Source organism: Myotis davidii, unplaced genomic scaffold (genome assembly GCF_000327345.1).
Source record: "Myotis davidii unplaced genomic scaffold, ASM32734v1 scaffold83, whole genome shotgun sequence".
Lineage (NCBI taxonomy): Eukaryota > Metazoa > Chordata > Mammalia > Chiroptera > Vespertilionidae > Myotis > Myotis davidii.
In genome coordinates, this window is record NW_006294121.1 from 242,009 (window position 1) to 261,211 (window position 19,203).

Here is a 19,203-nt window from a genome sequence, read left to right on the forward strand (position 1 = left end):
TAGGCTTGTGAATCTAAATTGCGTATATTTTGTTCTTTTAACCATGTCTGTTTCTAATATTAACTGATGTAGAAAGCTTACATATCACTTTATAGCCTTTTTCTCAAAATTACAAAATCCTAAGCATTTGTTGCTAATCTGCTTTCAAATAAAGCTACCATGCATTTGGGGGAGGGCACAGCACTCGTCCCAGCAGCATTGGCACCCGCACTTGCTAGTATGGCTGTTCTTTTCTGCCCAAATTGCTCCATACACACAAAGGCGCAGTTAGGCGAGATGACGGGGTTCCTCTGGCAAATAACAATAAGGTGTGTAAAGTATTCTAGAGGGAACAGGACCGAAAAGATAGACGTCCCCAGGTACATACGAACGCATTTCATTTGCCGTTCCAGAGTCCATTCTAACCTATTTTCTAAATATAAAGTGAATTTGAAGACAAAGGAATATGGAAATAAAGTCTGTTGTGTGGGTTTTTTTTTTTTTTACCAACTCAATTATTATTCATTTAAAAAACGAACGTTGGTTGAAAGGGGCATTTTAAATTTTCCTGTCAAAATGAAAAGAGGATTGCTCTGGAAGAAATCCACAGCGACTTCTCGTGTCAGGTGTGTGTCAGGAGGGGGGACCTAACGGCACTTCAGTGTGACTTTGAAGTTCGCAGAAGAGGCGCTGGTCTCGGGGCCAGTTGGGGGTTTTCCTCGGCAGGAGGAGGCCCACACCTGTATGCGTGGGATGCCAGCGTGCTTGCCTGACACTGTCTGAAATGAAATGAAACGGAACCTTTCCTCAGGAGTGCATGCCCTGTTACGTGTCTGTTTGTTTCCCCCACCCTACAGTTCAGGGCGACAGCTCAGTGAAGTCTTCATTCAGTTACCTTCAAGGAAAGAATTACCAGAATACTATGAATTAATTAGGAAGCCGGTGGATTTCAAAAAAATCAAGGTAGATATTTTTTATTTTTATTTTTACAAACTTTTTTTTAATGAAGTAAATTCATTGAAACGATGATAGGACGTGGTTAGTGGCATCTTGTCTGATTGCCACCGACACCCATCAGGGCCTGTCACCAGAAAGGCTGGGATGTCCTTGTGCCTTTACACGTCTGTTATTTAAGCATCTTGCCGAGAGCTCTGTGTTATTATATTGCATTTTGTTTAAGAAGTTTCAGACTCTGCAGACCCATTGCTCTTTCTGTTTCCCACCCCTATACCCCCCCTCCCCCTCGTAAGAAGGCACTTGCGTGGGAGGCCGGGCTGTCTGGACGGCACCCCTGGATTGTGCAAATTCACCCAGGCAGGGCTAAATGCTGAGAGGACGAAGGGAAAACTGGGTTTCGTGAAGCAAGTAATAACTGTTGTATTTTTCTCTCCCTCCTCTTTTCCTCTATTTCATCCCAAATTCCCATCAGGAAAGGATTCGTAATCATAAGTACCGGAGCCTGGGCGACCTGGAGAAAGATGTCATGCTCCTCTGCCACAACGCTCAGACCTTCAACCTGGAGGGGTCCCAGGTCTGTCTGTAACGCCTAACACACTGTAACCGTGAACTTCCTCTGTTCCTTTAAGTAAAACATTTCATTTTCTACATTTGCACCGTTGCTACTGCCCTGGCAGAAAGAAAATGAAAAGGCAAAGCCTGTATTCCATGCTACCTGCACCAGTACATTGAGGCTTTGGCATTTTCAGACCCGTGCCAGCTTTTCGTACCATAGCTACACCAGCTCCTGCTCACACTTCCTCAGAGGCTTCGCTTCTCATTAGAGGAGGAATTCCAGTCAGTCACTCTGTGTAATGCTTGCAGCCGGAGGTCCAGCCTGGGCCTCTATAGATTGTGTATTTGATTCCTTTTTTCTGATTGTAACCTTGCACCGGGAGTTGAAACTTATGGATTAAAACCAAAAAAAATGTGTGTGTGTATGTGTGCATGCGTGCGCACACACATACACACATTGCCTTAATTGCTTACCAGAATTTCCTTTTCTTCAAGCCAATTGCAATTCTCTCTGTTTCCCCATATCCACAGCGAGGAAGCTTACCCATATAGAAGTGACAGTGAATTCATGAAAGATAACTAGGGGGAGGACACTTTCACTTTAATTCCACTTCGCTTCCACGCACCTTTTGTGGGAGCCCCCGTTTCCCTATGTTTTTCTGGCCTAATGCTCCTCATACCCATGAAGAAAGACCAAGAAGAGAGGCCAGTGTGTCTGCCGGCCAGTGTGCTGTCAGCAAACACAGACTACCTTAGGCCACCTTCCCGATCTGGCTCTTGACCTTCATGTCAGTTCCAATCACTAACGTGGAGAACACGGGAATCCTCAGACTGTGCCTTGAACAGACTGTACATGTCTAGGTTAGTGGCAGTAAACAGGAGTACTGTTTTGACCAAAGCAGGTCTTGAAAGCAAATCTTGTGTGTTCAAGACACTCTTCAAAGAAAGCTGAGATGAAAACCAGGACACAGGGTAAATACACGAGTCAACAAAGGCTTGTTGTGAGTGACCATTTACATGTACAGTCTCTGGATAGGTTTTGGGGTCCTTTATAATATGTGGCAACATTGTGCCAAGTCCCCTGTCCCTTTCCAGCTCCACAGCCTCCCTGGCTGCCCACACTCACTGTCCCACCCCTGCAGTGTCCTTTGACTGGCTTCCCACCCAGCCCACACTGGGTCTGAGTTTTATCTTTCCCTGACCACCCTCTTATCCTGTCTGTCTACTGCCCACCGAGCTCTGTGGTTCCCTGTTGAATTCTTGAATAAATTTAACCTCCATAGGCTGTTTTCTGAAGTTGTGCCCTACCCTAACTCTTTAGCCTCATTTCCTATGAAGTGAGGAACTAACTAAATAATTTATGGTCTAGTAGTCAGACTAGTCCCTTAAACACCTGCTTCCCCGGATGTGCATGCAGTTATAAGATATATTGCAGGGAGCCTGTGTACCCGCTCCACCGTCACAAGGTATGACACGCTGTGTAATATAGTCCAGTATCGTGACCCGAAAGTTCAACCCCAGGTGCGTCTTTTTTTTTTCTTGCCTCGCCTTTCTCGCTCGCTCTCCTTTCTCGCCCCCAATGGAATCCTCCTCACCTTTAAGATCTAGCTCATCTGTGATGTCTCTCGCTAGCTCTGCCATGGCCCCATCCCAGTGCTGACCCCCAGGCCTGTGTCCTATTGGGCTGTATTATTGGGGCTCACCACGAGTGGCCAGGTGTGCAGCGCATCTTTACAAGTAAAAGAATACGGCCCTCGAGAGCAGTGGTCATTTTTTCCTTTTTTATTTTTGGCTTAACTTAATCATCTTAACCATTTTTAAGTGTGTAGGTCAGTAGTGTTCAGTATATTCTCATTGTCATGCAACAGATCTTCCTCACTCTTATCTTGTAAAACGGAAACCCTGTCCCCATAAAACAATGACTCCCCCTGGAAACCACTGTTCTATTTCTATGACTTTGACTATTTTAGATACCTCATAGGTGGAATCATTTAGTATTTGTTCATTTGTAATTGGCTTATTACTCAGTGTAAGGTCCTAGGGTTCATCTGTGTTGTAGCATGTGGCAGGATTGTCTTCCTTTTTAAAGCTGAATAGCATCCCATTATGTGTATGTACCTCATTTTATCTATTCTTAGTGGACATTTGGTTTATTTGTACCGCTTGGCTCGCTCTTGTGAGTAACGGTGCTGCAGTGAACATGGGTGTACGCATATCTCTCCAAGTCCTTGCTTTCACTTCTTACGGCTGTATACCTATAAGTGGGATTGCTAGATATATGGTACTTCTATTTTAAATTTTTTTGGGGGGGGAAAAAGGAACATTTCAGAAGTTCATATCTAAGCAACTACAGGGCTATGCTCAGGTATGTGGGTACACTAACAATAAAGTATTGATTGGAATAGTATTGGCTGGCACTGATAAGCTCAGTAATAAGGAATAGCTTCCATTTTGTTAGGGGAACTGCATTTTAAAGAAGGTTGCTTGGCCACACTATTTGATAGACCAATTCAAATAAGAAAAGTTTTTTAAACTACTTTTATTGTCAAAGATGAGAGGATTTGTTACAGAAGTCCACCCTTCTCTCCCAGGTGCGTGCCTGTACACACACACACACACACACAAATACACAGACACATACACACTAAAATTATTTCAGCTGCATATGGACTTTTTTCTATAAGAACATGTGGGCTTTTCCCTATTTGATTATCCTGTCGGCATAAAAGCTGGCATTGATGTTTCTAGTAAAATCCATGTGAAGCGAAGCTGGTGTGCTTCGCAAGGAAGAAGCGCCCACCGCAATTGTGAGTCTTCAGCCCTCAGCTTGTCATTGCTAACAGCTGCCACTCTGACTTTAGATCTACGAAGACTCCATCGTCTTACAGTCAGTGTTTAAGAGCGCTCGGCAGAAAATTGCCAAAGAGGAGGAGAGCGAGGACGAAAGCAATGAAGAGGAGGAGGAAGAAGATGAAGAGGAGTCCGAGTCAGAAGGTAAGCTCGGGCATCAGGTTCTTCTGCTTCTGTGCCCTTAGCCACCTGCATCAGTGTTTGCACAGGCGCTAAAAAATCAGATGTTAGAGCCAGGCCGATCTGCATTCCAGCTTTGTCCTGCCATGTCCTTGCCAGCGACTTAACCCAGCTCAAGCTCAGTTTTCTCCTCTGGAAAATGAGGTAATGTGTGCCCCCAAGCTCAGCACGTGGCAAATGCTCACTGGAGGTTGCCTGAGCAAGCCAGTGTAGTAGACATGTTCTGTCAACACTGTGGTCAGTACCTCCTACCTGTTCCGTAGCACAGGGTTTTGGTAGCTGGGCTCCACCCCAGAGTCCCAGATCAGTTGCCTGCACTGGGGCCTGAGGGTCAGTGTTCCTAGCGAGTTCCCAGGGGCACTGGTGCTGCCTGGCCCAGGACCACACTGAGAACCACCGCTTGAGAAAATAATTGTTGGAATGTGGTCCATTTTATCCAGCATGGATCAGGTACTGATCGTGTGTTTATTTAAAATATTGACTTTTGTTCATCATGGACTCTTGGCCTTAATTTTGTGTTTTGACAGCATTGCGTTAGATTATTTGTCTTGATGACTCAGTTTCGTTGCCCTCTTAAATTCTGCACCCAAGGAAGTACTATATTCGCTCTCGGCCATACAGAGTCCCACCCTGGTGATAACCCTCATCTTCCAACGTTAAATCTGCCTTCAAAAGTCTAAAGTTTCTTCTTACCTGATGATGTTTCCACCCCATACCTCTTCTCAAAGTAATAAATCCCAGTAGTTTATGATCTGCTATGTCAAACAGTACAGATACGCTTTAAAATTTTTTATTAGATTTGTTCCTAATTGCATACTTAGTACAGACAATTTGGAAAGTATTTTTTAAGAAAGGAAAATTTGTATAATTTTATTACCCAGTATACATTTAACGTTTTGAGAAGTTTCCTTCCAGTTTTTTCTACACGTAAGTATTTTGTTCATAAAGTAGAGCACACTGTTTTATAGTGTCGTTTTTCTATTTATTGGGGGCATTTTCCCACAGCAATATGTGTGGTGTTTTTGTGGTGTTTTTTTAACAGCAATTTATATTACCATTCGTTAGTGAATGTACCAAAATAGATTACTCTCTAAATAATGCTGTCCTAAACATTCTTACCCATAAATCGTTGCAGACATGTGGTGCTTACATGTTACTACTCAGCTGGGATTCACTTCCTTGACGGCAGTGCCGCAGTCTGTTTCCCCATACCCAGTATCATTCTCCCGAGTGATACTGCCTTTTATTTATTTAACCATTTTCCATTTTATATGGTTCTCCCCCAGTGCTTCTATCCCTGCATTTGATGAATAAGCCTACATTATCTTAGCTAGGTGTTTCTAGGTATTTCCTTCTGTAGAGCCAGATTTCTCTTATGTTTTCAAAGAGCTGCCCACCCAGCCCATCTATCAGTTTAACTTCTTCCGTCTCTCTCGAGGCTTGGTGTGTTAACTAGCTATTGCTGCTATTACAAGTTGCCAGGAACTTTGTGGCTCAATAAAACAACTGATGATCTAGATCTGTGAGTTCGGTGTCAGCAGCCTTGCATGCCTTCCGGGGGGCCCTCGGTGAGACTCCATCTGCCAGTGCTTCTCTTCTTAAATTCTCAGTTCTCTGTTGAGGGGTAATTGGCTTAGGACATCGTATTAGTTTCAGGTATACAACGTAATGGTTAGATATTCTTATGTGTTGTGAAATGATCCTCATAAATCCAGTTAACTTCCATCATGATACATAGTTCGAAAATTGTTTCTTGTGATGAGAACTTTTAAGATTTACTCTTAGCAACTTTCAAATATGCGGTACAGTATTATTAGCTGTACTCCTGCTGTACCTTCACCCCATAACTTATTTTATAGCTGGTACTTTGTACCTCGTGACCCTTATGACCTATTTCGCCACCTTGCAACCTCCAAATCTGTTGTTCTCTGTATCTCTGAGCTTGTTATATATTCCACATAAAGTGAGATCATATGGTATTTGCCTTCCTCTCACTTACTTCACTTAGCATAATGCCCTCAGGGTCCATCCATGTTGTCCCAAATGATAAGATTCATTCTTTTTATGGCTGTGTAAGTATTCTGTTTTATATGTGTGTGTGTGTGTACACACATTTTTTATTTCTATATCTTGGCTATTATAATGTTGCAATGAACATGGAGGTGCATATATCTTTGAGTTAGTGTTTTGTTGCTTTCTTCTGATAAGTACCCAAAAATGGAATTGCTGGATCATATGCACCCCTATTTTTAATTTTGAGAGGATTCTCCATTCTGTTTTCCACAGTGGCTGCACCAATTTACACTCCCACCAGTAGTGCACAAGGTTTCCTGTCTCCACGTTCTCATCAGCACTTGTTATTTCTTGAAATTTTGATGGTAGCCATTCTAACAGGCGTGAGATAATACCTCACAGTGGTTTTGATTTGAATTCCCCTGATCATTAGTGATGGTGATGTCAGATTGTCGGTTTTTTTGTTACTGAGTTATATGAGTTTTTTGTATAGCCTTATCAGATACATGAATGACAATGTGTTGTCACATTTACTAGGTCAACGTTGCATTTTGTTGAGGCTTCCTTTGCTGTGCAAGAAGTTTTTTAGCTTGATGGAATCCCACTTGTTTATTTTTGCATTCACAGCCTTTCCTTTTAATGTCAAATCTCAAGGTCATGTCAAAGAACTTACTGCCTGTGTTTTCTTCTAGGAGTTTTATGATTAATCTAGTTTCATTCCTATGCGTACGGCTGTCCAATTTCCCCAACACCATTTATTTAAAGAACTGTCCTTTCCCCATTGTATATTCTTTCCTCCTTTGTGATAAATTAATTGACTATATATGGGAGGTTTATTTCTGGGCTCTCTATTCTGTTCCATTAATTTCTGTATCACTGTTTTGATTACTATAACTTTGTCATATAGTTTGAGATTAGGGAACGCAGTGCCTCCAACTTTATCCTTCTTTCTTAAGATTGCTTTTTGGCTAGACATGGTCTTTTGTGTTTCCGTAAGTATTTTAGGATTATTTATTTCTGTAAAAAATGCCGCTGGAGTTTCGGTAGGGATTGCACTGAATCTGTAGATTGCTTTGGGTAGTATGGACATTTTAACATTGTTAATCCTTTCCATTTAAAGGGCATGAACGATGCCGCCCTTTATTAGTGCCTTCTTCACTGTGGTGTTATTTTCAGTGTATAGGTCCTTCTCCTCCTTGGTTAAATTTACTCCTCCATGTTTTATTCTTCTTGAGACCCACCAAACATGATATTCTAGCAAAACTGGCTTGAATGAGAGACCCACATTCTCAGTGACTTCATCATCAGGTCCTCGAAGCGGTGTTCTGTGGAAACTTGCCCCAGAACAAGTCCGTGGAACAGATTTTCTTTATACTTTGGGATACACACCTGTATTTATGTTATAGCACACTGAACACCTCTAGGTGTTTTTGTCTCTATCCTCCTGTGAGAGTGGAAATGAGTGCTGCCTCCCTGAAGGCTAATTTAGCAGATGATTGTTAGCGGCTTACCATACGAACATGTGCACCAGACCGCCCCGAATTCTGCCAGGATATGCCAGCAAAGGCTTTATGGCACTTCGTTTCTAGAGACAAAAAGCTGGGAACTTTAGCACCCATCCCTAGGGGGCTGGTTAAAAAATCAGAGTGTACACATAAGGTGGAAATTTTTTGGGTTGATGCATAGAAATGTCCCACTTCTATGAGAAAGCATGGTGTGGATATGGGCATACAACAACCCCTTTGGGATAAGGATAGAAAGGGCGTGTGTGTACACACACATGGATGGATATATGTGTAGATACGGATGTGTAATTCTTTTTCTAGAGATAATCACTAGAACGAGAACAGTAGGTAGAGAGACTAGAGATGGGGAAAGGAAGCTTTCATATTCATCTGTTTGAGTGTGTTTTTTTTCTTTTCATTTTGAACCTTTCTATGCTATTAAAAAGAAAATTGAAATAGTTGAATTTTTAGTGTCCGAGGTCTATTAAATAACTGTCTACACCACCCCTCCACAAAGTAGAAGGGTCCTCAGGAGACGGGGAGAGGACCCACTGGCCTCCGTCCCTCTGTGGCTGTGTAAGGTTCTGTGTGTGTACTCCTCCGCCCCGCCGAGGCGTGCTTGCAGTGGAAGGGGTGCTAACGAGACAGGATGACAGACACCAGGTATAAGCCACGAGTGATCTGGACACACCCACACCTTTGGTTTGTCATCTCCCTGTAAGAATGAGTTCCCTGTGACTCCTCAGTGCTGTCTGTTTTGTTTTCACTGTAGCAAAGTCTGTTAAGGTGAAAATCAAGCTCAATAAAAAAGAGGAGAAAGGTCGGGACAAGGGAAAAGGCAAGAAAAGGCCAAATCGAGGGAAAGCCAAACCTGTGGTGAGCGACTTCGACAGCGACGAAGAGCAGGATGAGAACGTGAGTGGAGCTGGGACCGGACCGCAGCCCCCTCTCTCCGCTTCGGTTTCCCTCTCACGCTTCCTTGTCCTTTCCAGCCTCCTCTCTTTATTACCTAGAAATGAAAAAAACGTCAAGATTTGGTGAGATTTCATTTCTGATGGATGTGCACTGAGCTGCCTGCTTATGTAACAAGGAATTTGGGTCTTTGTTTATTGCTTTTTTAATGGTCTTCAAAAATGAAAAACACTAAATCAAGCCTCCCCCCTCCCCCTTTCTTATCTTCCCACTGCTTACTTACAGATAGTTTTCTCCAGGGCCAGTTAATGTTTTATCTCCTCACCCCCAGCGTCGTGCCTAGACAGTAGCAATGTATAGATGGAATAAGGATTAGATGGAAGAACAAGAAAAAAGTCAGGATGTCAGAGTGCTGGGTTTGAGTTGATTTTTAAAACACTACAAAAAAACAACAGATGAATTTTTAAGTACCTAGCAGTGTTATTGTTAATAATTTAAAAATTCAGGCAGCATTTGTGGAGCCTGAAAATAAGTACCTTCCTCTGTGGTACAGTATTTAACCAGTTAATTACCACACGTCCAGAACGGAAACCATCCCCACACGCCACATTTCGAATTTAATTAAAAAAATCAATTTGCAATGAATATTAAAAAATAAATATGTTACTCACAATTTGAGTGTTCTTGACTATTCTCACCTGAAAATTCTCTCAAAAAAATGATTTTAAAGTTGGTCAGGGCTTAGGGAAAACATTTTTTTATTATAGACGTTCCTGGCATGTGGGGAAGGTCCGCCACTTGCGTTGTACAGACGCTTACGGCATACAATGGGGGATCGCTGCTGTTAGCATTGTGAGGTAGCTGTCACTCTCCACACACAACATGAATCAGTGCTTAGGTTGTGTGTTTTGCTCCAGGTGATGTAAGTAGATAGCAGAGGCTGAATTCAGTGCAAATAGCCGACGCCATCCAACGCAGTCCCTCGCCTCCATGGGCAACCAGGGGGCCGGAACTGCTCCGGGCTCGCCTTCTGAAGCGGCCTCCATCTCACGCACTGGGCCGAGGACCTCGGGTTCCCTCCCCTGACTGCTTTCTTTCTGGAACATTCATTTTCCGTTACATTTAAAGTACTGTGCTTCCTTCGGTAGATATACCAGGGAGTAGACAGTAAACGCGTGGTACTCTTTCCTCCCGCGAGTTTTCTAAAACATAGCGCTAAACATAACCTTTCAGGCCAAAGCGAGAGAGTGAAAGACTGGCACAGGGGTGGGTGTCATTTTAGTTTTTCAGCTTCGAGGCTGCCGAGGCCTCTGTGGTGCCTTCCCATCCTCTCATAGAACGAAGAGGCGCGGGGCGTTAACTTTCCGACATGTCATTAGCTTTCTCCATTGCCTTTGGATGGGTTATGTCGTCTTGTCCCGGTATGTAACTTCATCCCATTTTACCTTCTTTTGGCTTTAGGAACAGTCGGAAGCAAGCGGGACTGATGACGAGTGATGGATACGGACCTTGTTCCAACTGAATTCCTTCCTCCCCTCTCTCACTTCTACCCAGTGAGTTCATTTGTGGTATGGGCACTGGGCTGTTTCTATATCATCATCATCACCTATACACTAGCTTTAGGATAGTGCCAGACAAACATATGCTATCATGGTGTAAAAAAACACGCACACAAATATTTGTAACATATTGTGACCAAACGGGCCTCCAAGATTCAAAGATTAAAACAAACAAAATAAAGCTTTTGATGGAAAATATGTGGGCGGACAGTATATTTCTATGGGCGGGTGTAATTTGGTAATGGTTTGATTGGGCCTGGTCTTATCACCTGCTCCGATGAGAAGATTTTTGTCTTTTTGTAGCACTGATAACCAGGATAAGCCATTCAAAGTCACTGGTTATTTTATTTTTCATCAGGCAATTTTCAAGATTTTTATTTGTTTGGTATTGTGGTTGTTTTTTTTTACACTGTGGTACATATCAGCAACTTTAATAGGTGATTAATGTACAGTAGTTAGACTTCACCTGCATAGATGTTTTTCCACTTTATGCTATATGACCTGAAAATAAAACTGCTTTTTGAATTGTATAAGATTTATGTCTATTGTAAACATTGCTTTTTTTTTTTTTTGCTCTTGATTTAAAAACAGGTTCTGTTGAAAATGCTATTGAATATTGCAATCTATATAGTGCATTGGATGGCTTTTTTTTGTCACCCTAATCTCCTATGTTATCAATGTGTATCGTCTCCTTTCTCCCTAAAGTGTACTTAATCTTTGCTTTCTTTGCACAATGTCTTTGGTTGCAAGTCATAAGCCTGAGGCAAATAAAATTCCAGTAATTTCCAAGAATGTGGTGGTGGTGCTTTCCTAATAAAGAGACAGTTTAGCTCAACAAATGTTGCTTCTTGTTTTTGAGTTCCCCAGCATTGAAACCCTGGTGCCTGAGTGACGGGCTCCTGCAACAGAACATTTGGGGGGAGAAGAGAGAGAGCCATTCTGCTGCAATGAACCAGGTGTGTCACGGGAGAGGAGTATAGGACTTGGGTGACTGTAAACTTGCCCAGGGGCAGAGGTGCTGCCATGGACTAAGCACCCCTCCCCAATCTTTCTCAGGGGTTCAAATTTTTTTTCCAGCCAGAAAACCTTACTTTATTTTACTCCAAGTCAATAGCAATTAAAGTCATTTAAAAAAAAATTTTTCTAGGAACACGTCTTTTGGTCATCCATAATAATAAAAGTGTAATATGCTAAATAGACTGAATGAAGCCAGGGAAGCCGGCAGCCAGGAGAAGGAAGGCCTACTCTTGCATGAATTCCGTGCATCAGGGCCTCTAGTAATAAAATAAATGTATGTGGGCAGCAAGAAAAGTACAAAGAAATCTTACTACCCAGAGAAAAGCACTTGAGACTTCCAGTGTCTGGTGCCCATGGGAGGAGTTTGGAGGTCATCTCACCCATTCACACAAGAAAAAAGCTGAACAAACTGAAAATCAACAGCTCTTCTTAGATCAAAGCACTGAGGTCATAGGGCAAACCAGCTGCCCCCAAAACTGAAGACAGAGGCAGATGCAGAGAATCACAGCCTACACCAGTGATGGCGAACCTTTTGAGCTCGGCGTGCCAGCATTTTGAAAAACCCTAACTTAACTCTGGTGCCGTGTCACGTATAGAAATTTTTTGATATTTGCAACCATAGTAAAACAAAGACTTATATTTTTGATATGTCTTTTATATATTTAAATGCCATTTAACAAAGAAAAATCAACCAAAAAAAATGAGTTCGCGTGTCACCGGTTCACCATCACTGACCTACACTAACTAAGCAGAAGACCAGGAAAACCTAATCCAATCATGAACTGCTGGAGACCGGAGTGGACAAATTTGAGAGAAAACCTCCAGGGGGCGCCAGCCTTAGGAGGGAAAAAAAAATCTCATAGTTTCAGCAGAAGGAGGGGGGAAGTAGCCTTTTAAAAATGTGCCCAGTATCTTTTGTCCTCAACAGAAATTTTTCCCAGAGCCTAACTGACCTGGAACAAGGGAAATAAACACCCAACTCCAGTATCCTTTAACCTTACCATCTCTCATAAGAGGGAAAAACAACTGAGTACTTGTAAAGGTCACAGCTCGGGGTCACAGGCTCACAAAAGACTGAGCCCTAGTCATAGGCGATAGGCAGCGGTTCTCAACCTGTGGGTCGCGACCCCTTTGGTGGTTGAACGACCCTTTCACAGGGGTCGCCTAAGACCATCCTGCATATCAGATATTTACATTACGATTCATAACAGTAGCAACATTACAGTTATGAAGTAGCAACGAAAACAATTTTATGGTTGGGTCACAACATGAGGAACTGTATTTAAAGGGCCAGAAGGTTGAGAACCACTGCTATAGAGCATCTCTCCCCCCACCCAGCTTCTCCCCTCCCCTCACCACCACATCAGCAGGGCTTCTGTACAGCAACAAGGTAATACAGCTGAAAAACATGCATCCCGGGTCACATTTGTTAATTCTCTGGGAAAACAAAGACCAAGGACACCAGAGGAAACTTGAGCCTTAATAAACAGAACACAGCCAAACATAAAACCTCGCACTAACGTGTCTCAATCCTTTTTACCTAGTACATTATGTCCCACTTGCCACAAAAAATTACAAGGCAAACTAAAAGACATTGCGTTTTGAAGAGACAGGGCAAGCACAGCTACGCAGACATCAGAATTATCAGACAGAATTCGAAACAACTGATGAATATGCTGGGGACTCTGGTTAAAAAATAAAAAGGACACATGCAAGAACAGGCGGGAATAAATGCAGACAGACGGGAACTCAAGCGTCAAAGGAAATTACAGAAATCAAAACGCCCCAGCAGAAACTTCCCGACTGAAATCTAAAGAGCGGAAAAAGGCTGCCAGGCACGGTGGGACAACGGCAAAAAGCGTAACATGCGAGATAAGAATACTGGAAGGAGAAGAAAAGGCACAGAGGAAATATTTGAACACCAAGCCAGATAAATACAAAAAAAATATTCATATAAGCATATTATATCCAAACACACAGGGAAAAAGTACTGAAAAAATCCAGAAGGAAAATATCAGAATAAGGATAAGAACCGCCGATGTCTCAGAAACCAGCAAGCAAGGATCGTGGACAATTTAAAGTGTTAAGGAAAAAAAAAAACCACCTATTGAGTTATACACTCTGAAATATGTTCTCAGACAAAAATTGAGGGATTAGATCTGCAAGAAATGTTAGAAGTTCTTTAGAGAAAAAGGAAAATTATATATATGTTCTAAAACATGGATCTACATGAAGAAAGGAAGAATATTAAATGAAGGAAAAAATAAAAACTTTTATTGCTCTTATTTGATTCCATGATTATAGCTTATGGATAGTTCAAATGAATGACAACTATTATAAAGGATGGGAGGGGAAGTGGAAATCCTGTGTTATAAGGTACCGGTACTACCTGTGGTGGTGGTACAGTGTTACATGATTCCTTTAATTGTAAACCCATATTGCTAACTCAAGGATAGCCACTAAAAAAGTTACAGTTTTAAAAAGTAAATAATTGAGCCCTAGCTGGTTTGGCCCAGAGGATAGAGTCATCCTGTGGACTGAAGGGTCCCTGGTTTGATTCCAGTCAAAAGCACATGCCTTGGCGGTGGGCTCAATTCCCATGAGGCAGCTGATCAATGGTTCTCATCGTTGATGTTTCTTCCTCTCAATAAAAGTATATAGCCCTAACCGGTTGGCTCAGTGGATAGAGCGTCGGCCTGCGGGACTGAAGGATCCCGGGTTCGATTTTGGTCAAGGGCATGTACCTCGGTTGTGGGCACATCCCCAGTAGGGGGTGGGCAGGAGGCAGCTGATCGATGTCTCTCTCATCGATGTTTCTAACTCTATTCCTCTCCCTATCTGTAAAAAGTCAGTAAAATATATATAATATATATTTTTTCTCTAAAAAGTATAATTGAAATTCTAAGAGGAGGGGAAAAATGGAATCATACAAAATACTTAAAGCCTGAGGAGGCAGAAAAAAAAGAAAAGAAGAATGAAAGACCAAAAAAAAAAAGAACAAGGACACACAAAAAAATAGAAAACAGTAGCAATTATGATAGCTGCCAATCCATCTATATCAATAATCACTTTAAGCATCAATAGTTTAAATACACCAATGAAAAGACATATCGGAGTGGACCAAAATACAAAACCCAACTCCGTGTGGTCTACAAGAAAGGTACGTAGTTGCATGTGGAAAGGGCTTTGGGAGCAAGCGAAGCGCCCTTACCTGCCCCTGCCATTCAGCTGTGTGAAATGGCGAGGCCGCTCTGGATGTCCCAAGAAGGCAAAGTTGGAACCGCAGGGCCCTGAGGCCTGCTGCTTTGCCAGCCCCTTTGAGCTGGCAGGAATGTCAAAACACAGTTCATCTCCGCCTCTGGGCTTCTAAGGAATTTTCTCAGCCTGGTAGCTCCTGGGGAAGCTGGCCCGTCGAGGTGACACTAGCTTAAAATGGCCTCTGCATTAAGGTTATGAGTTGTTGGCTAAGGTTTAACAGAAACACCATGGTTTTTCGGTGTTTGAATAGGTTGGTATGTTGAATACTTGGAGTGAAATCTCCCAAAGAGGAACAGCTGATGGAATAATTCACATGTAAATAATTCCAGGGAAACGATAGAACTCCATTTCTGAGCTTTCAGTAACACAAGCTCAGCCCCTGTATAGAAAGACGCCCTTCAGAAAAGGACCGGTCTAAAACACAGGAGGCACGACTGTTCCTCTGTCCTCTAACAGTGCTGGGAAGGGATGGTACGGTGTTTGCAGGCACAATGTAGTTAAGGTGTCTGGCTCCGAGCTTCCCATTGTTTGAATCAGGCCACATGACCTTACAGAATTTCTTCGGAGCCCCTATGATCATTTCTTGAGAACCCACATCTTTAATAAACAACCTAAATAGGGAGTGTTTCCCAAGAGTTGAATAGGAGTTTCCATTTCTTTCAAAGTCTAGTCCCAGGTTTCAGCCTGGAACTCTCCCCAATGACCTTCCTTTATGAAATGCACCGAGGGCATCCCGTGCCAGGTCTACGCTCGGCGCTGGGGAAAATACCAAGGAGAGGAAGCTCCAGTACCTGCTCACATCTCCCTGACAACCAGGAACCCTCACTGCCCACTCTGCGCCCCGCCCCACCTCCGTGGCCAACGACCTCGCCCACTTTAACACTCCTGCAGTGGCATCTCGTCACCCACGGAGTGCCAGACTCTGCCTGCTTTATGAGGCTGTGCAAGTACACACCACAGCATCTCTTCTTGGTTCCCAGGGTGGGTGGGAATCACACTTAGATTCGGTTCTACATTGTCTAGTCTAGTCCCAAACCAGAAAGCAAGCGGGGCAGAGCATGGACACCAGGTCAGGAGACCAGTGTGACTCAGCACGCCAGAGAAAGATACCAGCACACGACCACATCACTCTTGACCTCCCTTGGTGGCTCCGAGAGGTCTGTCCAAAGTCCTGTGGTCACCTCAGCCCACACACAGTGCAAAGCCCCCAAGCAGGGCAGCTCCAGTCCCCGTGGTCCCAAAAGATGTGATGATAACTATATATACACCATGCAAGTAAATGCAAATACTAACATGCCATATTCTATCAATTCTAAAACTTCGTTTCTTTACATCTTGGAAAACACATTCATGTATTTTAATTTATGAAGCCATAATTTTGATTGGCAACAATTTTCCTGTCTTAATGATGAATAACAATAATGCATTCACAATTGATGGTGTCTTAGAGCCAAGAAAATATTATGCATTTTTCCCTTAACACAGTGTGTATGTAAGCAAAGTTATGTGCACTCTCTGCATCTTATCTTTTCACTTAATTTATCTCCAAGAGCATTCATATGAGTGCATAAGGGGCTGCCTCATTCTTTCTAACCACTGCATATATTCCATGATGTTATCATAACTTATCTAAACAGTTCCACACGGATGGGATATTCTGGTTGTTTCCAGTCCGTGTTTATTTATCCTTGCCAAAAATGACGCAAGCTAGGAGAAGGGCGAGAGCCAAGTGCCCTCACCCTTGAAAGTTTTGTGGACGACGTGAAATTAGCTTTAAGACCGAAGGAAGGGGGAAACATCAGACAGATCAAACTGCTCTTTGAATTTTGATCCGGGTAGGCCATGAGAAAGCCACTCATGATCTTCCGTTGAGAGTGTGTGCTTAGAATGTGCAGATTTTAAACAATTCACAAGAAATGTTCTTTTACTTGCCCAAAGCCTATTTAGTGAGCATGGAAATGCATGCCCATCTCGCTGCTGAAAGGGCATTGGAAGTAGTCATCGCTCACTCTCTCCCTCAGGCTGACCTATCGCCAGGGAAATCCACTGTAAGAGGAGCTCTTCAAGGACTATTTGGTGATGTTGATGATTCAGATAAGACTGAGAAGCTTGCAGTGGGTTCCTGGAGAGGAGTAAAGACATGAAAGCTGAAGAATGCAGACCAGAGGAAAAGAAAGCAACAAAATGGGGAGAGTGAAATCCAGTGGCCCCAGGCTTAAGAAACTTGATCTCTTCTGTTCTCCTGCTCTCAGTCTTGGGAATACCAGGATTTTTAAACAGGACTGTAACACCAGTATTTCAGTTCAGAGTGGAGGCTGGCCGATTCCTTAGCTCCTTGCCCACACCAGTCTTCTTTGAATAGTGATAATAATTGCAATATTGTTTATGATTTGCACTGTTCTAAACTCTTTATAGATAGATATAAAGGTAAGAATACAGAACGAAGCTCATTTAAATGTCTGCAACAACCTCATGAGGAAGGCACTATTATTTCGCAGATAATTTTCTCTATTGTGAGAAAACAGGCTTAAAGTGATGAACTGACCAGGGTCACTTAGCTAGTTAAGGAGTGGAACTGGGATCCAATCTCCAGCTCTGGAGTCCTTGTCCTTAACTCATACTCCAACTAGAAGTCCAACCTGCCTCTCAGTGTCTCGTTTCTATACTAGACTGTGCGTTCTTTTGGGACAAAGATGATGTTATTCATCTTTGGTGAGCACGCCTCCCCCACCCAGCGAAGTAATATGCACTGAATAAATATAATAAATAGAACTGAAGGGGACCAAGTCTTGCCACCCCCAGATGTGCCCTTCAAGACAGGATTTTAATCTGGTTGTTAAGAAACAAACGACTCAGAAAGAACCTGTGACCCTCTCCTTTCCTGCCTAAAGAGATTGAGAGGAAAAACCTGCATATTCACTCCACAATTTTCACCTTCGCCTCATTCGAATGAAGTATGGTAGACAGGAAGGACCCACCGCAAAAACCTCAAAGACCTGCTGGCTTCTCCCTCTGTCCGTTGTTTATGGGTTGCCTCGCAGGAATTTGTTGGAGGCTGCCTGTGAGCGGCCTATTTCCCTTCGAAATCCCAGACCTCCCCACTACCTTCTCTGTCCAGACTCGCACATCATTTCAACTGCCCAATGGCTTTTTGGGCCACATTCTATGGACCGCTGAATGTACACTCAAGTACATTAACATCTCCTATTAATCTTTCTCAGTTACATTTGGTTACTAGCCCAGCTAGAGGAGCTTAGAAGGGGGGAAGAAAATTACATCATGTTCAGCCCGCACAGAACACACACACTGTCGATGCTAGTGCAGCATCGTCCCCCCTGGATTACTCTCTGGTGTCTGAAAGTTTGGCCTCCCTCCGCAGCACGAGCCGCACCCAGAAGGATTCATCACACTTCTCATCAGCTTAGCCCACGTCCAGGTTTCCTGTTGGCCTTAGGGCTAAAGTATGCATCCTTACAGGGCTGTTCGGTGAGGCTCATCTCTGCTTAACTGCTTTGGCCTCACTAACCCACACACCCAGCCTCGCACACCTCACAGACTCCACTCTGGACTAGCACCGAGCAATGGAAACAGGACACCTGTCTACTTTTAAGTTTTCTAGTAGCCACATTTTAAAATGTGACAAGAAATAGGTGAAGTTACTTTTAATGATTTATTTTATTTAACCCAATATATTCCAAAATGTTATTTTAACATGTAATCAACATAAAAATTGAGATTCTTTGATTTTTTTCTTTGTTTTTCTTAATCCTAATCTGAGGATATTTTTCCATTGATTTGTAGAGATAGTAGAAGGGAGAGGAAGAGAGAGAGAAACATCAATGTGCGAGAACTACATGGATTTAGTTGCCTCCTGCACATGCCCTGACCGAGGCTGGGGAACTTGCCACTGAGTTACGTGCCCTTAACCAGAATCAAACCTGGGACTCTTCAGTCTGTGGCTCTATCCACTGAGCCAAACCGGCTAGGGCTGTTTTTTTCTTTCTTACACAAAGTCTTGGGGAAACACTAACTTCCATACATGTGGAGCACATTTCAAAGTGGACTAGCCACGTCTCAAGTGCTCACTGGCCACATATGGCCACCAGAGTGGACACTGCAGCTCTAAACCCATGGTTTCCACACTTTAGCTGCATTACATCACCTGGAGGCACCGAGGAGCAGGTGGATCCTTCCTGTCTGCCACACTCATTCAGTCCCAGAGTTGTTATATTTTTTTAAAATCCTCACCCAAGGATATGTTTTTATTGCCTTTGTAGAAGAGGAATGGAAAGAGGGAAACATCGATGGGAGAGGGAACATCGATTGGTTGCCTTCCGTACGTGCCCTGTGCCCTGACAGGGGAACGAAATGGCAACCTAGGTGTGTGCTCTGACCAGGAATTGAACCTGCAACCTTTT

The 19,203-nt window shown here is 43.1% G+C and overlaps 1 protein-coding gene across 1 annotated transcript in view; it reads left to right on the forward strand.

Annotated features, from left to right (window-relative positions):
• The window catches only part of SMARCA2 (SWI/SNF related, matrix associated, actin dependent regulator of chromatin, subfamily a, member 2), a 185,147-nt gene extending 173,798 nt beyond the window's left edge, over positions 1-11,349 (forward strand). Inside the window, exons 31-35 of the mRNA XM_015566893.1 lie at positions 837-942; positions 1,409-1,510; positions 4,353-4,485; positions 8,812-8,954; positions 10,413-11,349. Of these exons, the coding sequence (XP_015422379.1) occupies positions 837-942; positions 1,409-1,510; positions 4,353-4,485; positions 8,812-8,954; positions 10,413-10,448 (520 nt within the window). The 3' untranslated portion in view covers positions 10,449-11,349. The remainder of the gene's footprint in view (positions 1-836; positions 943-1,408; positions 1,511-4,352; positions 4,486-8,811; positions 8,955-10,412) is intronic.
• Positions 11,350-19,203: the final 7,854 nt, after the last annotated feature.